Source organism: Poromitra crassiceps, assembly GCF_964638095.1.
Source record: "Poromitra crassiceps genome assembly, chromosome: 19".
NCBI classification, from domain to species: Eukaryota; Metazoa; Chordata; class Actinopteri; order Beryciformes; family Melamphaidae; genus Poromitra; species Poromitra crassiceps.
Window position 1 is genome coordinate 22246001 of NC_139646.1, and position 22208 is coordinate 22268208.

The following is a 22208-nucleotide window of genomic DNA, read 5'->3' on the forward strand; positions in this document are numbered from 1 at the left end:
TACTAAGATATGTGCTCTACTACTAAGATCTGTGCTCTACTACTAAGATCTGTGCTATACTACGAAGATCTGTGCTCTACTACTAAGATATGTGCTCTACTACGAAGATCTGTGCTCTACTACTAAGATATGTGCTCTACTACTAAGATCTGTGCTCTACTACTAAGATATGTGCTATACTACGAAGATCTGTGCTCTACTACTAAGATATGTGCTATACTACGAAGATCTGTGCTCTACTACTAAGATATGTGCTCTACTACTAAGATCTGTGCTCTACTACTAAGATCTGTGCTCTACGACTAAGATCTGTGCTCTACTACTAAGATATGTGCTCTGCTACTAAGATATGTGCTCTACGACTAAGATCTGTGCTCTACTACTAAGATATGTGCTCTACTACTAAGATCTGTGCTCTGCTACTAAGATCTGTGCTCTGCTACTAAGATCTGTGCTCTGCTACTAAGATCTGTGCTCTGATCTGTGCTCTACGACTAAGATCTGTGCTCTACTACTAAGATCTGTGCTCTACGACTAAGATATGTGCTATACTACGAAGATCTGTGCTCTACTACTAAGATATGTGCTCTACTACCAAGATCTGTGCTCTGCTACTAAGATATGTGCTCTGCTACTAAGATATGTGCTCTGCTACTAAGATCTGTGCTCTGCTACTAAGATCTGTGCTCTGCTACTAAGATCTGTGCTCTACTACTAAGATCTGTGCTCTGCTACTAAGATCTGTGCTCTACTACTAAGATCTGTGCTCTACTACTAAGATCTGTGCTCTACGACTAAGATATGTGCTCTACTACGAAGATCTGTGCTCTACTACTAAGATATGTGCTCTACTACTAAGATCTGTGCTCTGCTACTAAGATCTGTGCTCTACTACTAAGATCTGTGCTCTGCTACTAAGATATGTGCTCTACTACTAAGATCTGTGCTCTACTACTAAGATCTGTGCCTTTTCTCTTCCTTATTCTTATTTTGCATGTTGAAATTCACCTCTGATCCACAGCTGCATTCACCTCTCCTCTATCTGTGGTTTGCCATTGCTGCTTATTGAAGAGTGCGTTTACATGTTGTTGTCGCATGACATCATCTATTTCTGGCTAGGCTGACGAGTCATGACATCATGACATAATTTATTTCTGACTAGTCTGACGATCGAGTCATGACATCATGACATCATTTATTTCTGGCTAGGCTGACGAGTCGGAGCTTCTCTTGTGGGACGTGCTGCCAAGATGAGGTGGATGCAGGTTCAGATTTATGCGAGGCTAGGGAGCAGAAGTGTTCCTGTTTGTGTCTGATTTATGGGTTCCTTTTAGTGCGTGGTGTCTGTCCTGAAATGAGCTTAGAATCTGTGTGTGTGTGTGTGTGTGTGTGTGTGTGTGTGTAACGTACAGTATTTTTTTACAGTGTATTTTGACAGCGTTTCCCTGCTGGCAGTAGTGGGGTTCTTCCAGAGACACAGTATGGCTGACATGCTATGTGCTGTTGTATCAAAGACAGGTGCTCATTAACTGTCAGTTGCCTCTGGTTTCACACAGGAAATGAGCTCGCTAGATCAGTATCCTCTAGAATCTTCACATAGAACACAGTGTTCTCTGCACTTCATTTCACTTGACACTGGGGCACTGACTTGCGCATTTTGCCGTTAGCTTTCTGTTGAAAGTCACTGCGTCCATCACGTATTTTCATCTGGATCTGTATGTGTTGTCGGTGTCGTTGATTATACTGCTTTGGAGGCTGCATTGACGCGTCAGACTTCACCCGTTGCGCATGGAGGACCTGAAAGTGAAATCCTCTTCCTCCTCTCTCCCTCTTCCGTCAGGGTCCGAGGTCAATCCGAGCCACAGCAACATGTCTGAGTCAGCCAAGCCCCACCAGCCCCACCCGCAGGCCAAGGGGGAGAAGAGCCATGACTTCGGCTACGTGGGCATCGACGCCATCCTGGAGCAGATGAGGCGGAAGGCCATGAAGCAGGGCTTCCAGCTCAACATCATGGTTGTGGGTGAGTGGAAACACCTCCGACGACTCAACACCTTAACTTCAACTAACTTGAAGAAACAGTCCTGCATCTGGCATAGAACCACTACTACATTCTCTCTCTCTCGTCGTGATGTTGGTATCTCTCCCACATGCAAAACCCACTCTCAATAACATCTTCAGCCTTCATCTGCCATCAGAAAGTATTCAACCCACTTGACTTTTCCACATTTTGGGGAGGTATTTGTGGTCTCTTAACCTGGACATGAATCCAATTGAAAATCTGCAGAATGACTTGAAGATGGCACAGCTGTTCACAGACACAATCCCCAATGCAGCTGATACAGTATAGCCTTGAATCAGGTAGTAACCTGAATCTTACCATTCCCAAGTGTTGACACAGGAGGTTACATTTTACCCTCAACAACAACGACAAAAACTCAAGTGTTGATGCGAAGTCACTGTACCTCTGAATGACACTGAGGTCCATAGAAGACAGGACCTCGAGCTGAGCATGTGTTTAGTCTACTTTCTCTGAACCTACTTCATACTTCACGTATCATGAAACCTCTCATCAGCCAGCCTTTCATGTAGCTTTAAAAAGGAATAGTGTGTTTAAATGTGTGCTCCAAGCTTGCGTGTTCTGTTAACAACCAACCAGCATGGTGCCTCCCTCAATGAACCCTGTTCTAGAGACACACTCTCTCTCTCTCTCTCTCTCTCTCTCTCTCTGTCTCTCTCTCTCTCTGTCTCTCTCTCTCTCTCTCTCTCTCTCTCTCTCTCTCTGTCTCTCTCTCTCTCTCTCTCTCTCTCTCACACACACTCTTGAGTGGGTAAAAGGAGGCTGTCAGGCAGAGATACGGGTATAATGAGGGAGATTAATGTGACAAGCTCAAGCACACACTCCTCAGGGAGCAGCCGTACCTCCTTAGAGAGCACCTACACACACTGCTCAGGGAGCACCTACACACACTCCTCAGGGAGCAGCCGTACCTCCTTAGAGAGCACCTACACACACTCCTCAGGGAGCAGCCGTACCTCCTTAGAGAGCACCTACACACACTGCTCAGGGAGCAGCCGTACCTCCTTAGAGAGCACCTACACACACTCCTCAGGGAGCAGCCGTACCTCCTTAGAGAGCACCTACCGCCAATTCGGTGCCACCACCGTGTGTCCTTTCCAATGGGACACATACACACTTATCCGAATGTTGGTGTACAAAACCGAAACCGGAACGAATCCATACCCGCATAAATACACTGTCTTCAGTCCTAAATGAATGCCTACAGAGGAATGTACAAATGTGTTTTGCCACATACAGAGATGCAGCTTACGCCACAACGATGTGCTGCAAGGCCTCGGTCACATCCTGTTTGATTCTCTGTTTACGTTTGCTTCATGTTGGCATGGTGGTCTGGTCATAGTGGTGCAGTCAGGATTTCAGGCCCTGGGGGGCGCGGGGGGGGGGGAGTGTCTTCTCGTGCTCACAGCTAGATGGCGTCTCAGCACAGCTCAAAGCCCGCAGCAGCGTACAGGACATGCAGATTTCCGTTGAGGAGTTACGGGAAAAGTGTTACGCAACTTTTAATGAGAAGTTGATGATGACTGCATGTCTCTGAGATGCCGTTTCTCTTTGTCAGATAGCATCTCTGTTTCCATCACTGTTGTTGCTGGCAAGCTGTGCAGCTCGACGTTAGCGTGACCTGTGTCCACTTGTAGCACGCTGAATTAAACCCGCGTAGTGAGGTGACGTAATGCTCTGTTGTGAAATAACACTCGTGCGTAGACTGCCGCAGGGTGTATGATACACATCAGGTACTGGAAGCCATGGTGATAATGTCATTCAGAGACATAGACGGTATAAATATGGACGTAGCTGACCGGGACACCATTGATTTGTGGACTCCCGTTGGGAAGCCTCCATTTTGGCGTCATCACTGTCGCCATCTTGGTTATTCGCAGCCAGAAGTGATGTCAATTTGGAGGTGAAGAGCTGAAGAGATATTGGTCTGGGATCGGCGAGACATTGTCACAGAACGAGCAGGATTGGATCTTTTGCAGCAGCAAAGAAAGCAAAGAATAGAAGTGTAAAGGTCCTTACACATCAAGAGCGATGCGAATATACGGCACGAAATTGCGGTGCGAGTTTTGACCCACCTGTCAATCACAGCCACAGATGTGTACACGTCGGAAGCGAATTTCTGAAAAATCGACCGTGGTTCGAAAAAATAAACACCGCAATAACGCTCGGCGAAACTTCGCCGTTGATGTGCACGGTTGCATTAACTGATATAGGTTCGGAAAATATTTTTGCCGATTAATCGCACGAAAAAAACGCTCCCGATGTGTAAGGACCTTTAGTCTGAGAAAACATACTAAATGATATGAATGAAGATATGACAAAGATACAAATAAATAATACAAATATGACATAGAGAGCATCTCTGGCTGAGAGCGGTGCCACCCGGGCGGGTAAAGGTTAGAGCAGCTGTGGCTCCGCCCCCTGCAGCCTTCTCTATATGCGGGTAAAGGTTAGAGCAGCTGTGGCTCCGCCCCCTGCAGCCTCCCCTATATGAGATGCATTTGCCTAATCCCTGCCCTCAGCCACATGGCCTTTCTGTGCCCACCACGCAGAGAGGGCTGTGTGTGTGTGTGTGTGTGTGTGTGGGGTCTCTGTACATCTGTCCACTTTGGCCCCCACAGAAGGCTGCTCTGACCCCCAACAGCTGCCCTGCTGTGGTCACGGTCGATTAACACACACTCACTACCTCCATACATCACGGGCTGTGTCATCATGTGCCTATGTGATCTCACCGTTTGGCCTGAGAAAACACACACGAGAGCTACAGGAGTCCTATAGATTTGAATGAACCTCTTGTCTTCTGTCACTATACAAAACCACTGCCCAGTCTCTCAAACCGTTTTGTGTGTGTGTGTGTGTGTGTGTGTGTGTGTGTGTGTGTGTGTGTGTGTGTGTGTGTGTGTGTGTGTGTGTGTGTGTGTGTGTGTGTGTTGTCCCGAGCAGGGCAGAGCGGCCTGGGGAAGTCCACTCTGGTGAACACGCTGTTCAAGTCCAAGGTGAGCCGTAAATCGTCGGTGCAGCAGCCCGACGCCGAGGAGAGGATCCCCAAGACCATCGAGATCAAGTCCATCAGTCACGGTTAGTCACTGTGTGTATTGTGTGTATTGTGTGTACTGCTGCTGTATCCATGCCTTCTGTGTGTGCAGTTTATTCACATAGTGTAAATCGATGCAGTACCTGAGTTGGGCTCTGTGTGTGCAGATATTGAGGAGAAAGGTGTGAGGATGAAACTGACGGTAATCGACACTCCTGGCTTCGGGGATCAGATCAACAATGAGAACTGGTGAGTTGTTGTTATCCTACTGACATGCGTTGGTAGCATGTTAGTAGCCTGGTTAAAACCAACCTGATGATCACATTCTCTCTCGCTCTATGTCTCAGTCTGGATTTCCAGCAGCACACTTACGCCTGTGTTTACGCCACTAACGCTAACATTACCGCTTGTGTCATCAACTGACGCAGTCCCTGATTGGCTGGTTACAATTTCAGGAAATTGCTGTGGGCAGCTGGCAGTCCAGATTGATACGCAGAGCGAAACAGAATGGTGTGAGGTCTTGTGATCAGGATGGTTTTTAACCAGGCCAACCTGTTAGTGAGGTCACTCCTAATATTGTAATAGCGTTTGAAATCTAGCTATTAAATTTAAAGACCAGTGTGTATTTGTTTAAACGATACCATGTAATACAATTGAAGGTACCCCCCAGACATAAAGCATGACAGGGAGATGTTGAAATTAGGCTGTGCGTGTGTGTGTGTGTGTGTGCGTGCGCTTGGATTGATATGGGGTTCTGAAGGCCAAATGAGGGCAAAAGACATTCTGAATGTTAAAACCACTGCGTTACTGCTTCTCTCTCCTTCTGTCAGCTGGCAGCCAATCATGAAGTTCATCAATGCCCAGTATGAAGCCTACCTGCAGGAGGAGCTCAACATCGAGAGGAAGAAGAGGATCCCAGACTCCAGGGTTCACTGCTGCATCTACTTCATACCTCCCACTGGACACAGGTAGAGTGGCAGTTTTTCCACTTGCCAAACAAACAAACAAACAGAAAACTCATAATGAATACGTGTAAAACAATTAATTCATTAACACGTTACTCGAATCATGTAGGCCAGAAATAATATTCAACCGCATCATTCATGACACAGAAATATTCAGAAGTACAGACCATAGAGGTAAGCAAAATGCATTTTATTATTGTAGTCTTTAGAATCAGAATCAGAATCAGCTTTATTGGCCAAGTATGCAAGCACATACAAGGAATTGGGCTCCGGTTAGCTTTGCTCTCAAGTACACACAGAGTACACAAGTACACACATATAGAGAAAAATAAAAAAGGAGAAAGAAGGTTACACATAGTCAAGGCAAGAATACTTTGTAAAAAATACTTTGTAAAAATACTCTTTTTACAGTGACCGCTATATATAATGTGGTGACTGTGCTATATACAATGTAGTAAAGTGGCTATTTTTAAATATGTTTAATATATTAGGGAGTGTACAGTCAAAGTGTACGGTAAGTGTGCAACAACGCTACATAGGTTTGTGAACAAGGCTTATACAGATATTGCATTTTTAAATATGAATATAGAAGGGAATGTACAATAAATGTGTACAGTAAAATGTGCAACAACGCCACATAGTTTAGTAAACAAGGATTATGCAGATATTACACGGTACACGGTACAGTTGTATGCCGTTCAATGTGAACGAGGCTTGAGTTGACAGTGAACACAGTGAACATAAATGAAGTGAGTGGCTGGTTTAAGTGGTTTAGGTGTTCAACAGAGTAATGGCCTGTGGGTAGAAACTGTTTTTGCGTCTATTGGTTTTGACGTGCAGAGCTCTGAAGCGTCTGCCCGAGGGGAGGAGTTCAAACAGGTCGTGGCCACAGGGTGAGATGGGTCTGTGATGATCTTTCCTGCCCTTCTTTTGACTCTGGAGGAGTACAAGTCTTGGATGGAGGGCAGGTTGGCACCGATGATCTTCTCTGCGGTCCTGACTGTCCGTTGAAGTCTGTGCTTGTCCTGTTTGGTGGCAGAGCCAAACCAGATACAGATGGAGTTACAGAGGACAGACTGGATGATGGCAGTATAGAACTGTACCAGCAGCTCCTGGGGCAGTTTGTACTTCCTGAGCCGGCGTAGGAAGTACAGCCTCTGTTGTGCCTTTTTGATGATGATCATGGAGCCAATGTTGGCCTCCCACTTTAGGTCCTTGGAGATAATGGATCCCAGGAACTTGTAGGAGTCCACCGTAGACACTGTGCTGTTGGAAATGGTGAGGGGGGCAATGCAGGGGGGCTTTTCCTGAGGTCTACAATCATCTCTACAGTTTTGAGCTGGTTCAGTTCAAGGTTGTTTTGACCACACCAGAGGACCAGGCGTTCAACCTCCTGTCTGTAGGCAGACTCATCGCCGTCTCGGATGAGGCCGATGACTGTTGTGTCGTCTGCAAACTTCAGGAGTTTGACGGATGGGTCCCCTGAGGTGAAGTCGTTTGTGTAGAGCAGAAATAACCAGGGTGAGAGCACGCACCCCTGGGGGGCGCCAGTGCTGATTATTCGGATGCCGGATGTGGTTTTTCCCAGCCTCACCTGCTGCGACCTGTCTGTCAGGAAGTGTATGATCCACTGACAAGTGGAGGCAGGCACACCGAGCTGGGTGAGTTTGGTACGGAGGATTTCTGGAATGATCGTGTTGAACGCCGAGCTGAAGTCGATGAACAGGATCCTGGCGTATGTCCTTGGGAAGTCGATGTGATGCAGTATGTGGTGCAGTCCTGTATTGACTGCATCATCTACTGACCTGTTTTCCCGGTAGGCAAACTGCAGGGGGTCCAGCAGGTGACCTGTTGCGTCCTTCAGGTGGGCCAGCACCAGCCTCTCAAAGGATTTCATGGCTACAGACGTCAGGGCCACCGGTCTATAGTCATTTAAACCTTTGATGGCGGCCTTTTTCGGGACCGGGATTATGGTGGAGCGTTTAAAGCAGGAGGGGACTTTGCATTGTTCCAGTGATCTGTTGAAAATCTGGGTGAAGATTGGAGGCCTGTCTATCAGCAGCTTATTTATAGGCTTGCAGTCTCTCGCCCTCGTAGACTTGACGTGATGACATTGGACATGTCACCATACGTACCTCTGAAGTCCACGAGGTCTCAGTTCTGAAGGTCCGGAGCTATTTGGATTGGGGGCCACATGCACACTCACACTTTTGTTCCTCACCTCTTAGTTTGGGGCACAGCTGCTGATAGAGCGGACCTTGTGGGACTCTCCCCTGACCCATTGTCTGTCTGCAGCTCTTTAACCACTTCCTTCTCCACATCTTTTTTTCTCTTCCCATCATCTGAGAAAGGGTTAACTATCACGAGAATATAGAAGAGAGGATCTTTTTGAAGTGGTGGAGTCAAGACTATATACACGTAATATAATGCATTTTTCCTGAGCATTTTGAGTAGATTTATTATTGTGTAATTACCATTGAAATGAATAGGATGGAAGGTCCATCTACCAACCCCCTCAACTAGTCTACCCTGCGAGCCCCGCCCCCATCCCTGAGAGTTTGTCCAATGGATGAGTATTTCATTTCTGTATGCAAGTCACTGAAAGTTGAAAGAGCATGGTGCAGCTTAGAGACCACTTTGCATTAATATGTGGGACTTTTATGTAGCAAATAGGATTCTCTTTTGTTTTCCCCCCGCACATAGCTGCATCTAGACTGGTTTTTGTGAAGCATCTGGCACGCGCACATAAAAACCCGCAGATCTAGTAATAATATAAAGCGATTTTAATACACAATAATCAATAAATGTTCCCTAGGATCATTACCTCTGTGCGCCGACCGTCTGTCCCGGTCTGTCCGTCCGTCGAGAGGCCGCACGCTGCAGCTGCACCTCCACTCTGCAGCTAAAACTCCTCCCCTCTGGAGCTAAAACTCCTCCCCTCTGGAGCTGAAACTCCTCCCCTCTGGAGCTAAAACTCCTCCCCTCAGTCTGGAGCTAAAACTCCTCCCCTCTGGAGCTGAAAGTGCTCTCCTCCTGAGCTCCAGAGTGCTACTTGCGTCCGTCTCCGACGATAAAGTTATCCACCTGAGACCATTCTGCAGCCGGGTTACACGAGCTGAGATGGTCGGTCCGCTGTGCCGTCTCATGGCTTTTTCCAAAATTATATTTCTGAATAGGCGTTATTTTGAAAAACCGATTGCATATTTGTGATCAACTAGTTTTACTACTAGTTACGTTTGACTACTGAAACTATTAAAACTTCATGAAGTGACATATTAACCATAGATAGAGCCCAAACAAACAGAAACTAAATAGTTGCCTTGGGGAGGAAATGGCAGAGAGCGGAGTTTTCTCTGCTCCTTCAGTGCCAAAATGCATTCTGGGCAGTGTTGAATTATCGTACCAGAGGGTCAAAATGATCATTGTTGGAGGTCAATTATCGTACAAATATGATAATTATCGTACCTCTGCTGTTTTGGAAAGTTTTCTGCTGTACACATTGACTGTATTATTACAGTAAGTACAGTCCCCCGAGTGACGTCACAGGTGTTATCTGCACAGATGGTTTTTGTTTGGAACATGTGCATTTATAATGCCACCTTTTTCCTCCATATTTCTGCCCTGGGGCCACGTTTTAATTTTGTTTTTGTTTTTTGGGGGTATTTTCATAATAATCTTGAGTCTTAACTGTAAATAAATAAATACCTGCACCACGCTCTTTAAACCTCAAAAACAACATAAGACAGCTGTCCCAGACTAATGGATCTGGCTGTCTACATCTGTCAAACATAATATCTCAATAATCTCAAGCAGCACTGGTCTGGTTTTGATGTTGCATCTTGGCATTTCAAACGGACACTGATTGGTCTAATGCTGCTGCTATAATTAAAGGCCAACACGTTGTTTAGCTCAAATGTGATGATCTCATTCATCACTAGTCGGATTTTCACAAATCTTGGAGGGATGACGCAATTTGGCACCGTGCTTGCTGTTAAGCACTGATTGGCTCGATGGGGACGCTATAATTAAAGGTCAAAACTTCCAAATTTTAAGGCCATAACTGCTCTATATCGGTCTGATTTTGATTGAACGTGGAGCGATGATGCATCTTTCAAGGGGGGTGCCTGCAAACATGTTTACCGTCGTTAAACACGCCAGCGAATGAGACTTGAAATGGATCACAGCGCTGTTTGTGGCGTGGTCCAACATGGCGGGAGTCGGATGCTGGCGCATTTTAACGGGCCTGGCTGCCAAGAAGACGAGGTTCACCCTCCGTTTACGAGACGCTAACAGACTAAAGAGACTAATGATACTGTAACTTGGCACAGGATGTTAGAATAACTTCGTTCACGACATATTTTGCAGGGGCCAAGATGGTGGCGTCCCGGGCGGTGTCCTGCAGTGTCTTGGCAGAGTGCATGTGTCTTGTTAAGCAGCCAGGTGGCCATTGGCTTCATGTTAACGGCATTTGCTCCGGCACACGTTGCTAATGCCTCGATAATACAAACCACATTGCTGCCGCTGCTTTGTCTGTGATTGGGCTCATTTTCTCCAAGTCTAGTCTGTAATTTGTTAGATTTAACAGAGTGATGAGTGCTGTGTCCTCATGTGCACCCCCGCTCAAGCAGGACACACAGGGTATTGCAGCAAGTCACACACACACACACACACACACACACACACACACACACACACACACACACACACACAGTATTTGCAGAGGGATCTGCATACGGTAGTGCACATAAACAATACAAAAGCGCTTGCACGTGTACACCAACTGTAAACACAGATAGAGATGTTCTGATAAAAATGTTTCCTTTCCAATATCGATTCCGATACTTGGACTTGCGTATCGGGCGATACCGAGTACCAATCGGATACTGGGAAAACAGCCCTTTCATCTGGCTGAATCTACTTTTTTCGTGGCTGATAAATTCCCAATCGATACCCAATTCAGCATTTTAGGTAGTATCGCAGGCATTTCCGATACTCGTATCAGTATCGGAAAACAACTACTACACACAGATGCACACACATTCACAGGCCATCTGCCCACATGATCTCAATGAGAGCTCCATCCTTAACAGTGTCAGTCCTGCTTCATATTTCTGTGGACCAGCAGCAACTCAACAGTTGTCCACTTGAGCGTTCGTCTCCGGGGCATTGGGGGGATGAGTGCTGGATGACATGTGTGTGTCTGTGTGTGCTGCTGTTTGACAGACCCCCTCATCAACTTCTCATGTCACCGCAGCTGCTGCTTCAGGGATGTGTGTCTGTGTGTGTGTGTGTGTACCCTCTGTGTATGGGAAGCAGTGTGCACATGTGTGTATGAAGTTGTGGATCTATGTGGTAATGCACACGCTTGTGTATGCACGGTATGTGCCTGCCCTTAATGGATGTGTGTGTGTGTGTGTGTGTGTGTGTGTGTGTGTGTGTGTAGTGTTGCTGACAGCTGCACAGTTCAGCCAGTTCACGTCTTTGCCTGTCACACAACATGATCCAAACCTCTCTCTTTCTCCTCTTGCTTCAGAACCTGCCCTCCTTCCCTCTCGTAGGCCCTGTTCACCTTATGTAGCACCGCCCACTTGACCCAGTGTGTCATGACTTCCTGTTCAAAACACCGGCTGTTTTACCTGCTCAAACTAGTCTGACTCACCTGGTCAAACCTAGTTTGACTCACATATGAGTCAGACTAGGTTTATGAGTTACAGGAAGTGTAAAACACAATCAGACCTTCCAATTATGTTTACACTTCCTGTTAGTCTCTCAAGCCAGAGTGTGTCTCTTCTGGGTGAATAGTCTGAAAAGTCCCTCTGTAAGTTGGCTATTTTGGAAGGTCCCACCACACACAAATAGACGTACCTACACATGCATACATGCATGCATTTACAGAGTACAGACAGACGTGTGCATGCACAACAGTGTAGTCAAGTCACTACAGGTGCAGCTCAATGAATTAGAATATTGTGGAAAAGTTACTTGTTCCCCATAATTCCTTTCAAAAAGTGAAACTTTCATAGATTATAGATTCATTACACACTAAGTAAATTATTTCAAGAATTTATTTGTTTAACTTTGCATAAGTTTGGCTTCCAGCTCATAAAACCCCCCCAAGACAGTATTTCAACAAATTAAATATCACACACAAAAAACTATTTTCAAAATAGAAATGTCGATCTTCTGAAAAGTTATGTTCATGCCTGCACTCAATACTTGGTCGGGAATAATTTTGCTTTAATTACTGCCTAAAGAAATAACTTGTCCATGTTATTTCCACGATATTCTAATTTTATGAGCTGCACCTGTATATCTCGAGTCTTCAGTGTTCCAGTCCGAGTCACCAAAGAAGAATTTGAGTCGAGTCCGAATGACCGGAGTCCAAGTTCAGAGTTATTTAATATGAATAATGTCATGGTATTGCGTCCGGGTAGTGTTAAGCTTAATTGATACTTATTAGAAAGTGTCGCTCAGCACATGGTCGCAGACGAAAAAGAAAGTGTCGCTCATGGTGTTGCATTTATACTTCAGTGAATGTTCGCCTCGTTCAACGGTCACGTGACACTCGAACGCTATAGTGCTGCACAGAGCCATGTGCTGCAGACAGCCACGGCAAGAGAGAGAATGGAATGCACACTGAAACCACCTCGGAGGCGAGATGTAACGTACTTGACTGCAGCCGCATATAAACGACACACGACTCGTCTCCTCTCGCTCTGGGAAATGCACAATGTTCTTTGTGATTTTCACGAAGTCATACATCAAGGACAGGCTGATAAAATAGCGGAGACACGTTCATTCATTTCTGAGTGAAAACCAAAACAAGGAAATCAAGCGCGTGCCGTCTATATAGCCAATCAGACTTGCGCGACACATGTGACGTAGTCAGCGACACTAGACATTTCACTAGGTAGCAGACACTGCTCGCCAACACTTGAAAGTGTCGACTCAAGTCCTCATTTCTGTCAGCGACCGTTTCAAAAGTGTCGGCAGACAAAGCATAAATTGGGCTTAACGGTAGATTCCCTGCCTACCAACACGAGGCTCGCAGATTCGTGCCCCCGTGTTACCTCCGGCTTGGTCGGGCATCCATACAGGCACGATTGGCAGTGTCTGCGGGTGGGAAGCCGGATTAAGGCTATGTGTCCTGGTCGCTGCACTAGCGCCTTTATGAATTAACAAGTCCGAGTCATCTGTGCTCAAGTCCAAGTTGAGTCACAAGTGCTGAAAATGAGTCCAGGACTTGGACTTACTCGACTAACACTGATGCACACAGATGCACACACACACACACACACACACACACACACACACACACACACACGCACAGACACACACATACATAAGGTACGCACACAGATGCACACACACACACACACGCACACACACGCACACACACATAAGGTACGTACGCACACAGATGCACACACACACACACGCAGATGGGGGAAGTCAGGAAGTGGTGTCTTCCTTACAGCCACCTAGAGACTTGTAGGCAGGAGAACGAAGGACACGTCTGGACGCCATTAGCTGGTGGGTTTAGGTTAGGGGTGTGACCTCACTGACCTGCCAGAACAGACCCACACGATACGTAACAAACTCCTACATTTGCTGAAACAACCACCACGCGCATATACGCATATCAGTCCATGGTCTCATATACGCATATCAGTCCATGGTCTCATATACGCATATCAGTCCATGGTCTCATATACACATATCAGTCCATGGTCTCATATACGCATATCAGTCCATGGTCTCATATACGCATATCAGTCCATGGTCTCATATACGCATATCAGTCCATGGTCTCATATACACATATCAGTCCATGGTCTCATATACGCATATCAGTCCATGGTCTCATATACACATATCAGTCCATGGTCTCATATACACATATCAGTCCATGGTCTCATATACACATATCAGTCCATGGTCTCATATACACATATCAGTCCATGGTCTCATATACACATATCAGTCCATGGTCTCATATACGCATATCAGTCCATGGTCTCATATACGCATATCAGTCCATGGTCTCATATACACATATCAGTCCATGGTCTCATATACGCATATCAGTCCATGGTCTCATATACACATATCAGTCCATGGTCTCATATACGCATATCAGTCCATGGTCTCATATACACATATCAGTCCATGGTCTCATATACACATATCAGTCCATGGTCTCATATACACATATCAGTCCATGGTCTCATATACACATATCAGTCCATGGTCTCATATACACATATCAGTCCATGGTCTCATATACGCATATCAGTCCATGGTCTCATATACACATATCAGTCCATGGTCTCATATACACATATCAGTCCATGGTCTCATATACACATATCAGTCCATGGTCTCCACACACACATGCATATACGCATATCAGTCCATGGTCTGCACACACACACATGCATTGCATATACACATATCAGTCCATGGTCTGCACACACACATGCATATACACATATCAGTCCATGGTCTCATATACACATATCAGTCCATGGTCTGCACACACACACACACACACATGCATATACACATATCAGTCCATGGTCTCCACACACACATGCATATACACATATCAGTCCATGGTCTCCACACACACATGCATACACACATATCAGTCCATGGTCTCCACACACACATGCATATACACATATCAGTCCAGGGTCTACACACACACACATGCATATACACATATCAGTCCATGGTCTGCACACACACACACACATACACACACATGCATATACACATATCAGTCCATGGTCTCATATATGCCTATCATTCCATGGTCTCCACACACATGCATATACACATATCAGTCCATGGTCTGCACACACACACATGCATATACACATATCAGTCCATGGTCTGCACACACACACATGCATATACACATATCAGTCCATGGTCTGCACACACACACATGCATATACACATATCAGTCCATGGTCTGCACACACACACATGCATATACACATATCAGCCCATGGTCTGCACACACACACATGCATACACATATCAGTCCATGGTCTGCACACACACACATGCATGTACACATATCAGTCCATGGTCTGTACACACACACACATGCATATGCATATCAGTCCATGGTCTGCACACACACATGCATATACACATGTCAGTCCATGGTCTGCACACACACATGCATATACGCATGTCAGTCCATGGTCTGCACACAGACACGCATATCAGTCCATGGTCTGCACACACACACATGCATATACGCATATCAGTCCATGGTCTGCACACACACACATGCATATACGCATATCAGTCCATGGTCTGCACACACACACATGCATATACGCATATCAGTCCATGGTCTGCACACACACACATGCATATACGCATATCAGTCCATGGTATGCACACACACACATGCATACACATATCAGTCCATGGTCTGTACACACACACATGCATATACGTATCAGTCCATGGTCTGCACACACACACAAATGGCGCTGAAGTGGTTGTTCTGGTGCCGTCCAGCTCTCCAACAGAGCTCTTCCCACAGATTCAGGCCTGGCTCACGATCATACTAGAGAGGAGGAGAACGCACTGGAAGGACTCCTTCCAACACCATCAACTCATTCCATTAGGCTGTTCTATTCTCTCTGCTTATTTTCCCCCGTTTCTTTTCTCACACTAACTTCAGTGGAAGTTTGAAATGAGGGCCTGGTACCAATTACACAGACACAAAGCCAAAGCCAATGGCTCTGGAGGGCTGTGCCATATGACCAAACAATCACAGGCAGGCGGATGACTATTCAACTCTCATTGAGTAGCCAGTAATGCCGCTAGCCGTCATTTGGTAATATGAGAATTCTGCTTTTTTTTGCTTGTGTGTCTCTTTATTTGAAGCATCCTGAGCAGCAATTTGAGATTAATGGTGGTTTCCATGTATTTTACATGTCAGCAATTTTTTTTTTTTTTTTCTTCTTTTTTTTAATGATGTTATTGTGGTTTGCGATAGCATGCTCAGTGGAGGAGAATACTGTCTCATACTGGCTCTTTCCAATAATGGTCAAGTCAGGCACGCTGTTTCCCTCTAGGCTGTCCTCCCTGTTACCTCATTAAACATGTCTCCCTCTGAACAAGTACAGTCGGCTGCACGCTGCCTCTCCTCAGCTGAGAGCTGCTTTGTCATCGAATAGAGAAAAGATGGAGGGAAGTAGTTTTTGCCACTTTGTAGCTCCCATTTGACCACAGATACACTTGCAGAGAAAAAGAGAAATGAGAGCGTACTGTAGTTCTCACTTTATAGATACATTATTGCTACAGTATTACAGTATTCATTTGAAGCGCATAAATAGGACAGTTCATGTGTGTGTGTGTGTGTGCAGGCAGGCATGCAAGTGTACATCTGTGCATGCGTGCATATGCCTCGTGTGTGTGTAAAGCATATGTTCGTGTGCCAGAATACATACATGTGTGCACATGACATACTATGCATGTGTGTGCTCACTGGTGCATAGGATGCATGCTTCACATGCCTATTTGTACATGCTTGCTTAAGTATGTAGCTAGGTAGGCAGGTATGTATGTTAGGGCTGCAACTAACAATTATTTTCATTATCGATTCATCATTTAGTTGGCTGGTCTATAATATATAATATTTAATAACGAAACCAGAAAATATTCAAATTTTAGAAGCTGGAATCAGAGAATTTTGACTTTTCTTCTTCTTAGGTCACTGTGTCATCTCCCTGTAACTTAGTGGCACTGCATCCCTCTCCTCCTCTAGTCTCCTTCCCTCCTCTCCTCCTCTAGTCTCCTTCCCTCCTCTCCCCCTCTAGTCTCCTTCCCTCCTCTCCTCCTCTAGTCTCCTTCCCTCCCTCCCTCCCTCCTCTCCTCCTCTAGTCTCCTTCCCTCCCACCCTCCCTCCTCTCCTCCTCTAGTCTCCTTCCCTCCCTCCTCTCCTCCTCTAGTCTCCTTCCCTCCCTCCCTCCCTCCTCTCCTCCTCTAGTCTCCTTCCCTCCCTCCTCTCCTCCTCTAGTCTCCTTCCCTCCCTCCCTCCCTCCCTCCTCTCCTCCTCTAGTCTCCTTCCCTCCTTCCCTCCTCCCCCCTCCTCTCCTCCTCTAGTCTCCCTCCTCTCCTCCTCTAGTCTCCTTCCCTCCCACCCTCCCTCCTCTCCTCCTCTAGTCTCCTTCCCTCCCACCCTCCCTCCTCTCCTCCTCTAGTCTCCTTCCCTCCCTTCTCTCCTCCTCTAGTCTCCTTCCCTCCCTCCCTCCTCTCCTCCTCTAGTCTCCTTCCCTCCTCCCCCCCTCCTCTCCTCCTCTAGTCTCCCTCCCTCCTCTCCTCCTCTAGTCTCCTTCCCTCCCACCCTCCCTCCTCTCCTCCTCTAGTCTCCCTCTCCCCCTCCTCTCCTCCTCTAGTCTCCTTCCCTCCCTCCCTCCTCTCCTCCTCTAGTCTCCTTCCCTACACGTCAAACTAAGTGCGTACTCTCTCAGCTTTTCATCGACCGTGTCTTGGCGGTGCTGCCTGCGTCTGTCTCCCTCTCTGGAGAGCCGTCTCGGGCCTCTCCTCCTCTGGTCCTGGCCGGCCTGGCATGGCAGAGGGCTAATTGGAGGACAGAGCAGACCGCATGTGGGTCTGCTCTGGAGGAGCGGCTGGAGGCACCCGCTGAAGCAGAAGAAGAAGAAGATGGAGAAGGGAGGGCAGTAAAGGAGAGGAGGAGGAGACAGAGCAAGGCAGTAGTGCAGGGAGGTGAGGACAGATACAAGAGCAGCGCAGTTCATTGCTTCACCAGGAACAACTGTACTGCTGTTAGAGGTGAAGATGGAGGATTTGAGTTGAGCCAATTTGTGGTTTTGAGTGAAATTAAATGGGAAGCTAATGAGGAAGTGGGAGAGCTTTATGAACTAAGCTTCTAAGACAAGTTATCAGTTTCCATTCTCTTCTACTGTTTATTAGTAACAGAGAGAGAGAGAGAGAAGCAGGCCAAAGGGAGGGAGTGAGTGGAGAAACCCCCCAGCAGTAATGTATTTTAAGTCCAGTTTACAGTCATCAGACATTAGGTTGAATGCAATGCAATCCAGTAGACCATGATTGCCCCCTAGTGGCTCCTCTGTTCCATGACACCCATGTCTGAGGAATGCAGAGTGGATGTGATGCGGAGTCTGCATCTGCCCCCCCCCACATGTTGTTTGTCTCGTGCACTGGGAGACTTTTCCTTTGAAAAAAAAGAAACAGGAAATGTTTTGATCCGAGAAGAGCCGCTATCTCTCATCTTCAGTCTTCTGTCATTCACAAACAAGAGGGGCTGCTCTGTCTCTGTGGGAAACGCTGTAGTTTATTTGCAGCGTCTGGTGTCTTCGGGCTCTCTGCTTTGGAAAGCATCCAAAAGAACTGATACATTTACAGACATCATGCACGGCTATGACAGCAGCAACAGAGGAACTAAGCTTATTTCCTCTGCTCTCTGTCTGTCTCTGTCCCTGTGCAGTCTGCGGCCCCTGGACGTGGAGTTCATGCTCTCTGTCTGTCTCTGTCTCTGTCCCTGTGCAGTCTGCGGCCCCTGGACGTGGAGTTCATGCTCTCTGTCTGTCTCTGTCCCTGTGCAGTCTGCGGCCCCTGGACGTGGAGTTCATGCTCTCTGTCTGTCTCTGTCCCTGTGTAGTCTGCGGCCCCTGGACGTGGAGTTCATGCTCTCTGTCTGTCTCTGTCCCTGTGCAGTCTGCGGCCCCTGGACGTGGAGTTCATGCTCTCTGTCTGTCTCTGTCCCTGTGCAGTCTGCGGCCCCTGGACGTGGAGTTCATGCTCTCTGTCTGTCTCTGTCTCTGTGCAGTCTGCGGCCCCTGGACGTGGAGTTCATGAGGCGTCTCAGTAAAGTGGTCAACATCGTCCCGGTCATCGCCAAGGCCGACACACTCACCCTGGAGGAGAGGGAATACTTCAAACAGACGGTGAGAGGACTGTGTGTGTGTGCACGTGTGTGTGCGCGTGTGTGTGTGTGTGTGTGTGTGTGTGTGTGTGCGTGCGTGTGTGTGCATGTGTGTGTGTGTGAGCTGTGCCTGGCATCGTCTGTACACGTATGAGTTCACTTTAATTTCATTATGTATTGGCTTGCATATTACTCTCATCCCAGCTGCAATAACGTGTAGCAGGTATTTAAAGTAGGCTTAAAATAAATGGATGAATAACATCAGGCAGGTCAAATAGTCAGAAGATCTTGCTCACACACACACACACGCACACGCACACACACACACACACTCACAGAGGAGCACACACACTCCCACACCACGTGTGTGTGTAGAGCTGCCAGACATCACAAACAAAAGCCATCTGGATAAACCCGCATCGCACCCATCCTGCAAGTGGCGTGTCTCTCCACCACCGTGACACTTCCACAGTCATGTCTGCCCTCCACAGTCATGTCTGCTCTCCACACAGTCATGTCTGCTCTCTCCACAGTCATGTCTGCTCTCTCCACACCGTCATGTCTGCTCTCTCCACAGCCATGTCTGCTCTCTCCACAGCCATGTCTGCTCTCTCCACAGCCATGTCTGCTCTCCACAGTCATGTATGCTCTCTCCACACAGTCATGTCTGCTCTCTCCACAGTCATGTCTGCTCTCTCCACAGTCATGTCTGCTCTCTCCACAGTCATGTCTGCTCTCTCCACACAGTCATGTCTGCTCTCTCCACAGTCATGTCTGCTCTCTCCACAGTCATGTCTGCTCTCTCCACAGTCATGTCTGCTCTCTCCACACAGTCATGTCTGCTCTCTCCACAGTCATGTCTGCTCTCTCCACAGTCATGTCTGCTCTCTCCACAGTCATGTCTGCTCTCTCCACAGTCATGTCTGCTCTCTCCACAGTCATGTCTGCTCTCCACAGTCATGTCTGCTCTCTCCACAGTCATGTCTGCTCTCTCCACACAGTCATGTCTGCTCTCCACACAGTCATGTCTGCTCTCTCCACAGCCATGTCTGCTCTCTCCACAGTCATGTCTGCTCTCTCCACACAGTCATGTCTGCTCTCTCCACACAGTCATGTCTGCTCTCCACAGTCATGTCTGCTCTCTCCACAGCCATGTCTGCTCTCCACACAGTCATGTCTGCTCTCCACAGCCATGTCTGCTCTCTCCACAGCCATGTCTGCTCTCTCCACAGTCATGTCTGCTCTCTCCACAGTCATGTCTGCTCTCCACACAGTCATGTCTGCTCTCCACACAGTCATGTCTGCTCTCCACAGTCATGTCTGCTCTCCACAGTCATGTCTGCTCTCCACAGTCATGTCTGCTCTCCACACAGTCATGTCTGCTCTCCACAGTCATGTCTGTTCTCCACACAGTCATGTCTGCTCTCCACAGTCATGTCTGCTCTCCACAGTCATGTCTGCTCTCCAGACAGAAGCCATTGACATCTCTTTATTTTAAGTATTTATTTACTGTACAGAGTTCCCTTTCTAAACGGGGGAACCTCTGCCCGGCTGCCAGCCCAGCAGGCTAGTCCTTCATTACGATTGAATTACTGGGTAAAGCAGAGACTTAAAATACGAGTTGACCATGTTCTTAGAGAGGTTCTCCTCAGTATAGACATGGCTCACAACAGAGAGACTTAAAACACTAGTCGGCCAAGTTCTTAGAGGTTCTCCTTCATTATAGACATGGCTCACATGACCAGAATTAAGGGGACTAGAAAGTACCACTTTAGTAAACATTGAATATTCATCCGTTTCTACGATATACCAAGTGATTACCTCCACCAAGGATGTTAGGTTTTCGGTGCCGTTTGTTTGTTTGCAGGATTACGGAAAAACTACTGGGCAGATTTTCATTCAACTTGGTGGGAAAGGTGTAGCACGGGCCAAGGAAGAACCTGCTACATTTTGGATCTGATCTGACTCAGTTGCATATGGTAGCAGACTGGACATTTGGCCTTGGCTGGCGGAGGTGTGCCCTGTGTCTGCTGATAGTTCAGTCATTATCGAAGCAGCAGTGTCTTGCTGCTCTTACTCTGTCCCTCATTGGTTGGCTCAATATCCTCCACCACACGACTTTGATTGACAAGTGTTTGCACCCAAAGCGATGGATTTAAACAAAGGTACACGACCAAATTCAGCACATTTCTATACAGACAAAACATTGGACAAAAGTGTTTGTCCGGTGAGTGGTTGACAGCTCCGGGTATTTAGATTTGACTCAGTGTCATACAGTGGTTTTATTCATAGCAACGCTTCAGGCTTCGTCCTCCTCATCGCTTTTCCCCAGTGACAACATGCGCTCTACCTGGCTCCAGTCTTCAACGGCCTCCGCTACTTCCCTGCTTCTGTTCCTCTGTGTGTTTCTGTTGGACAACCCTGAAGAATCCACAGGGGGGGGGGGGGGGTGGACAGCAACTCACCTTCCTCCATCCCTCCCTCCCTCCATCCCTCCCTCCCTCCCAGGTTCTGGACTTCCGTAACAGCTTCATCCATTTTGGAGGAGGAAGCGTGATTGGGTGTCGTCTTGGCTACCGTTTCCCCTCCCCCCTGACGACAGCATCCAATGAGGAGACAGAGCGGGGAGCGGAGCGGGGCTTGTAACAGGCCGTGTTTTGGTTGGCCCGCACGCGCTCTGTGTGACCTTGAAGATTAGTGAAGCTAAAAGGCCGTTCGTGCCAAACTGTTTTTCCCCTCTTCACTGCTATTTCTTCACATGCAAACAGAGCAAGACAGAAGGCTTTTCTTTATGAGAGCTTTGCCCTCCGCTCCGTCTGTCCAGCTGTGAGCCTCCGCTCGCCTTCCCTCTCAGCCCACGGCTTGATGTGGCTTTTGTGTTTGAATTTCACTTGGTTTTGCGTCCTATAATGTAACCCTGAGAAAGTCTCCGAGGATAAACAACAAAGCGTTTGATCACGGACCAAGTGGAAATTGTCGAGAGTAGTAATTGCGAAGGCGAGCAGTCATTCATTTAAAGGACATTTGCTCCCAGAAAACGGCCTATGCTTTTCGGACTGATGTGTCTGTGCTTGGGGTTTCAGTCATTATAAAGACATACAGAGAATGGGGGTGGCCACTTTATAGGCCGTGACTATGTCTGGCTGTATTTCTATATATATATTTTTTTTTGTAAATGTGGTTAACCTCCCATGT

The 22208-nt window shown here is 47.1% G+C and overlaps 1 protein-coding gene across 5 annotated transcripts in view; it reads left to right on the top strand.

Annotated features, from left to right (window-relative positions):
• Nucleotides 1-22208, top strand: part of septin9b (septin 9b) — a 107631-nt gene that overhangs the window by 72245 nt on the left and 13178 nt on the right. For all 5 annotated transcript variants that reach the window (XM_083655487.1, XM_083655486.1, XM_083655488.1 and 2 more), the window contains 5 exons: nt 1841-2020; nt 5021-5155; nt 5279-5360; nt 5942-6079; nt 18918-19035. In XM_083655487.1, the coding sequence (XP_083511613.1) occupies nt 1841-2020; nt 5021-5155; nt 5279-5360; nt 5942-6079; nt 18918-19035 (653 nt within the window). The remainder of the gene's footprint in view (nt 1-1840; nt 2021-5020; nt 5156-5278; nt 5361-5941; nt 6080-18917; nt 19036-22208) is intronic.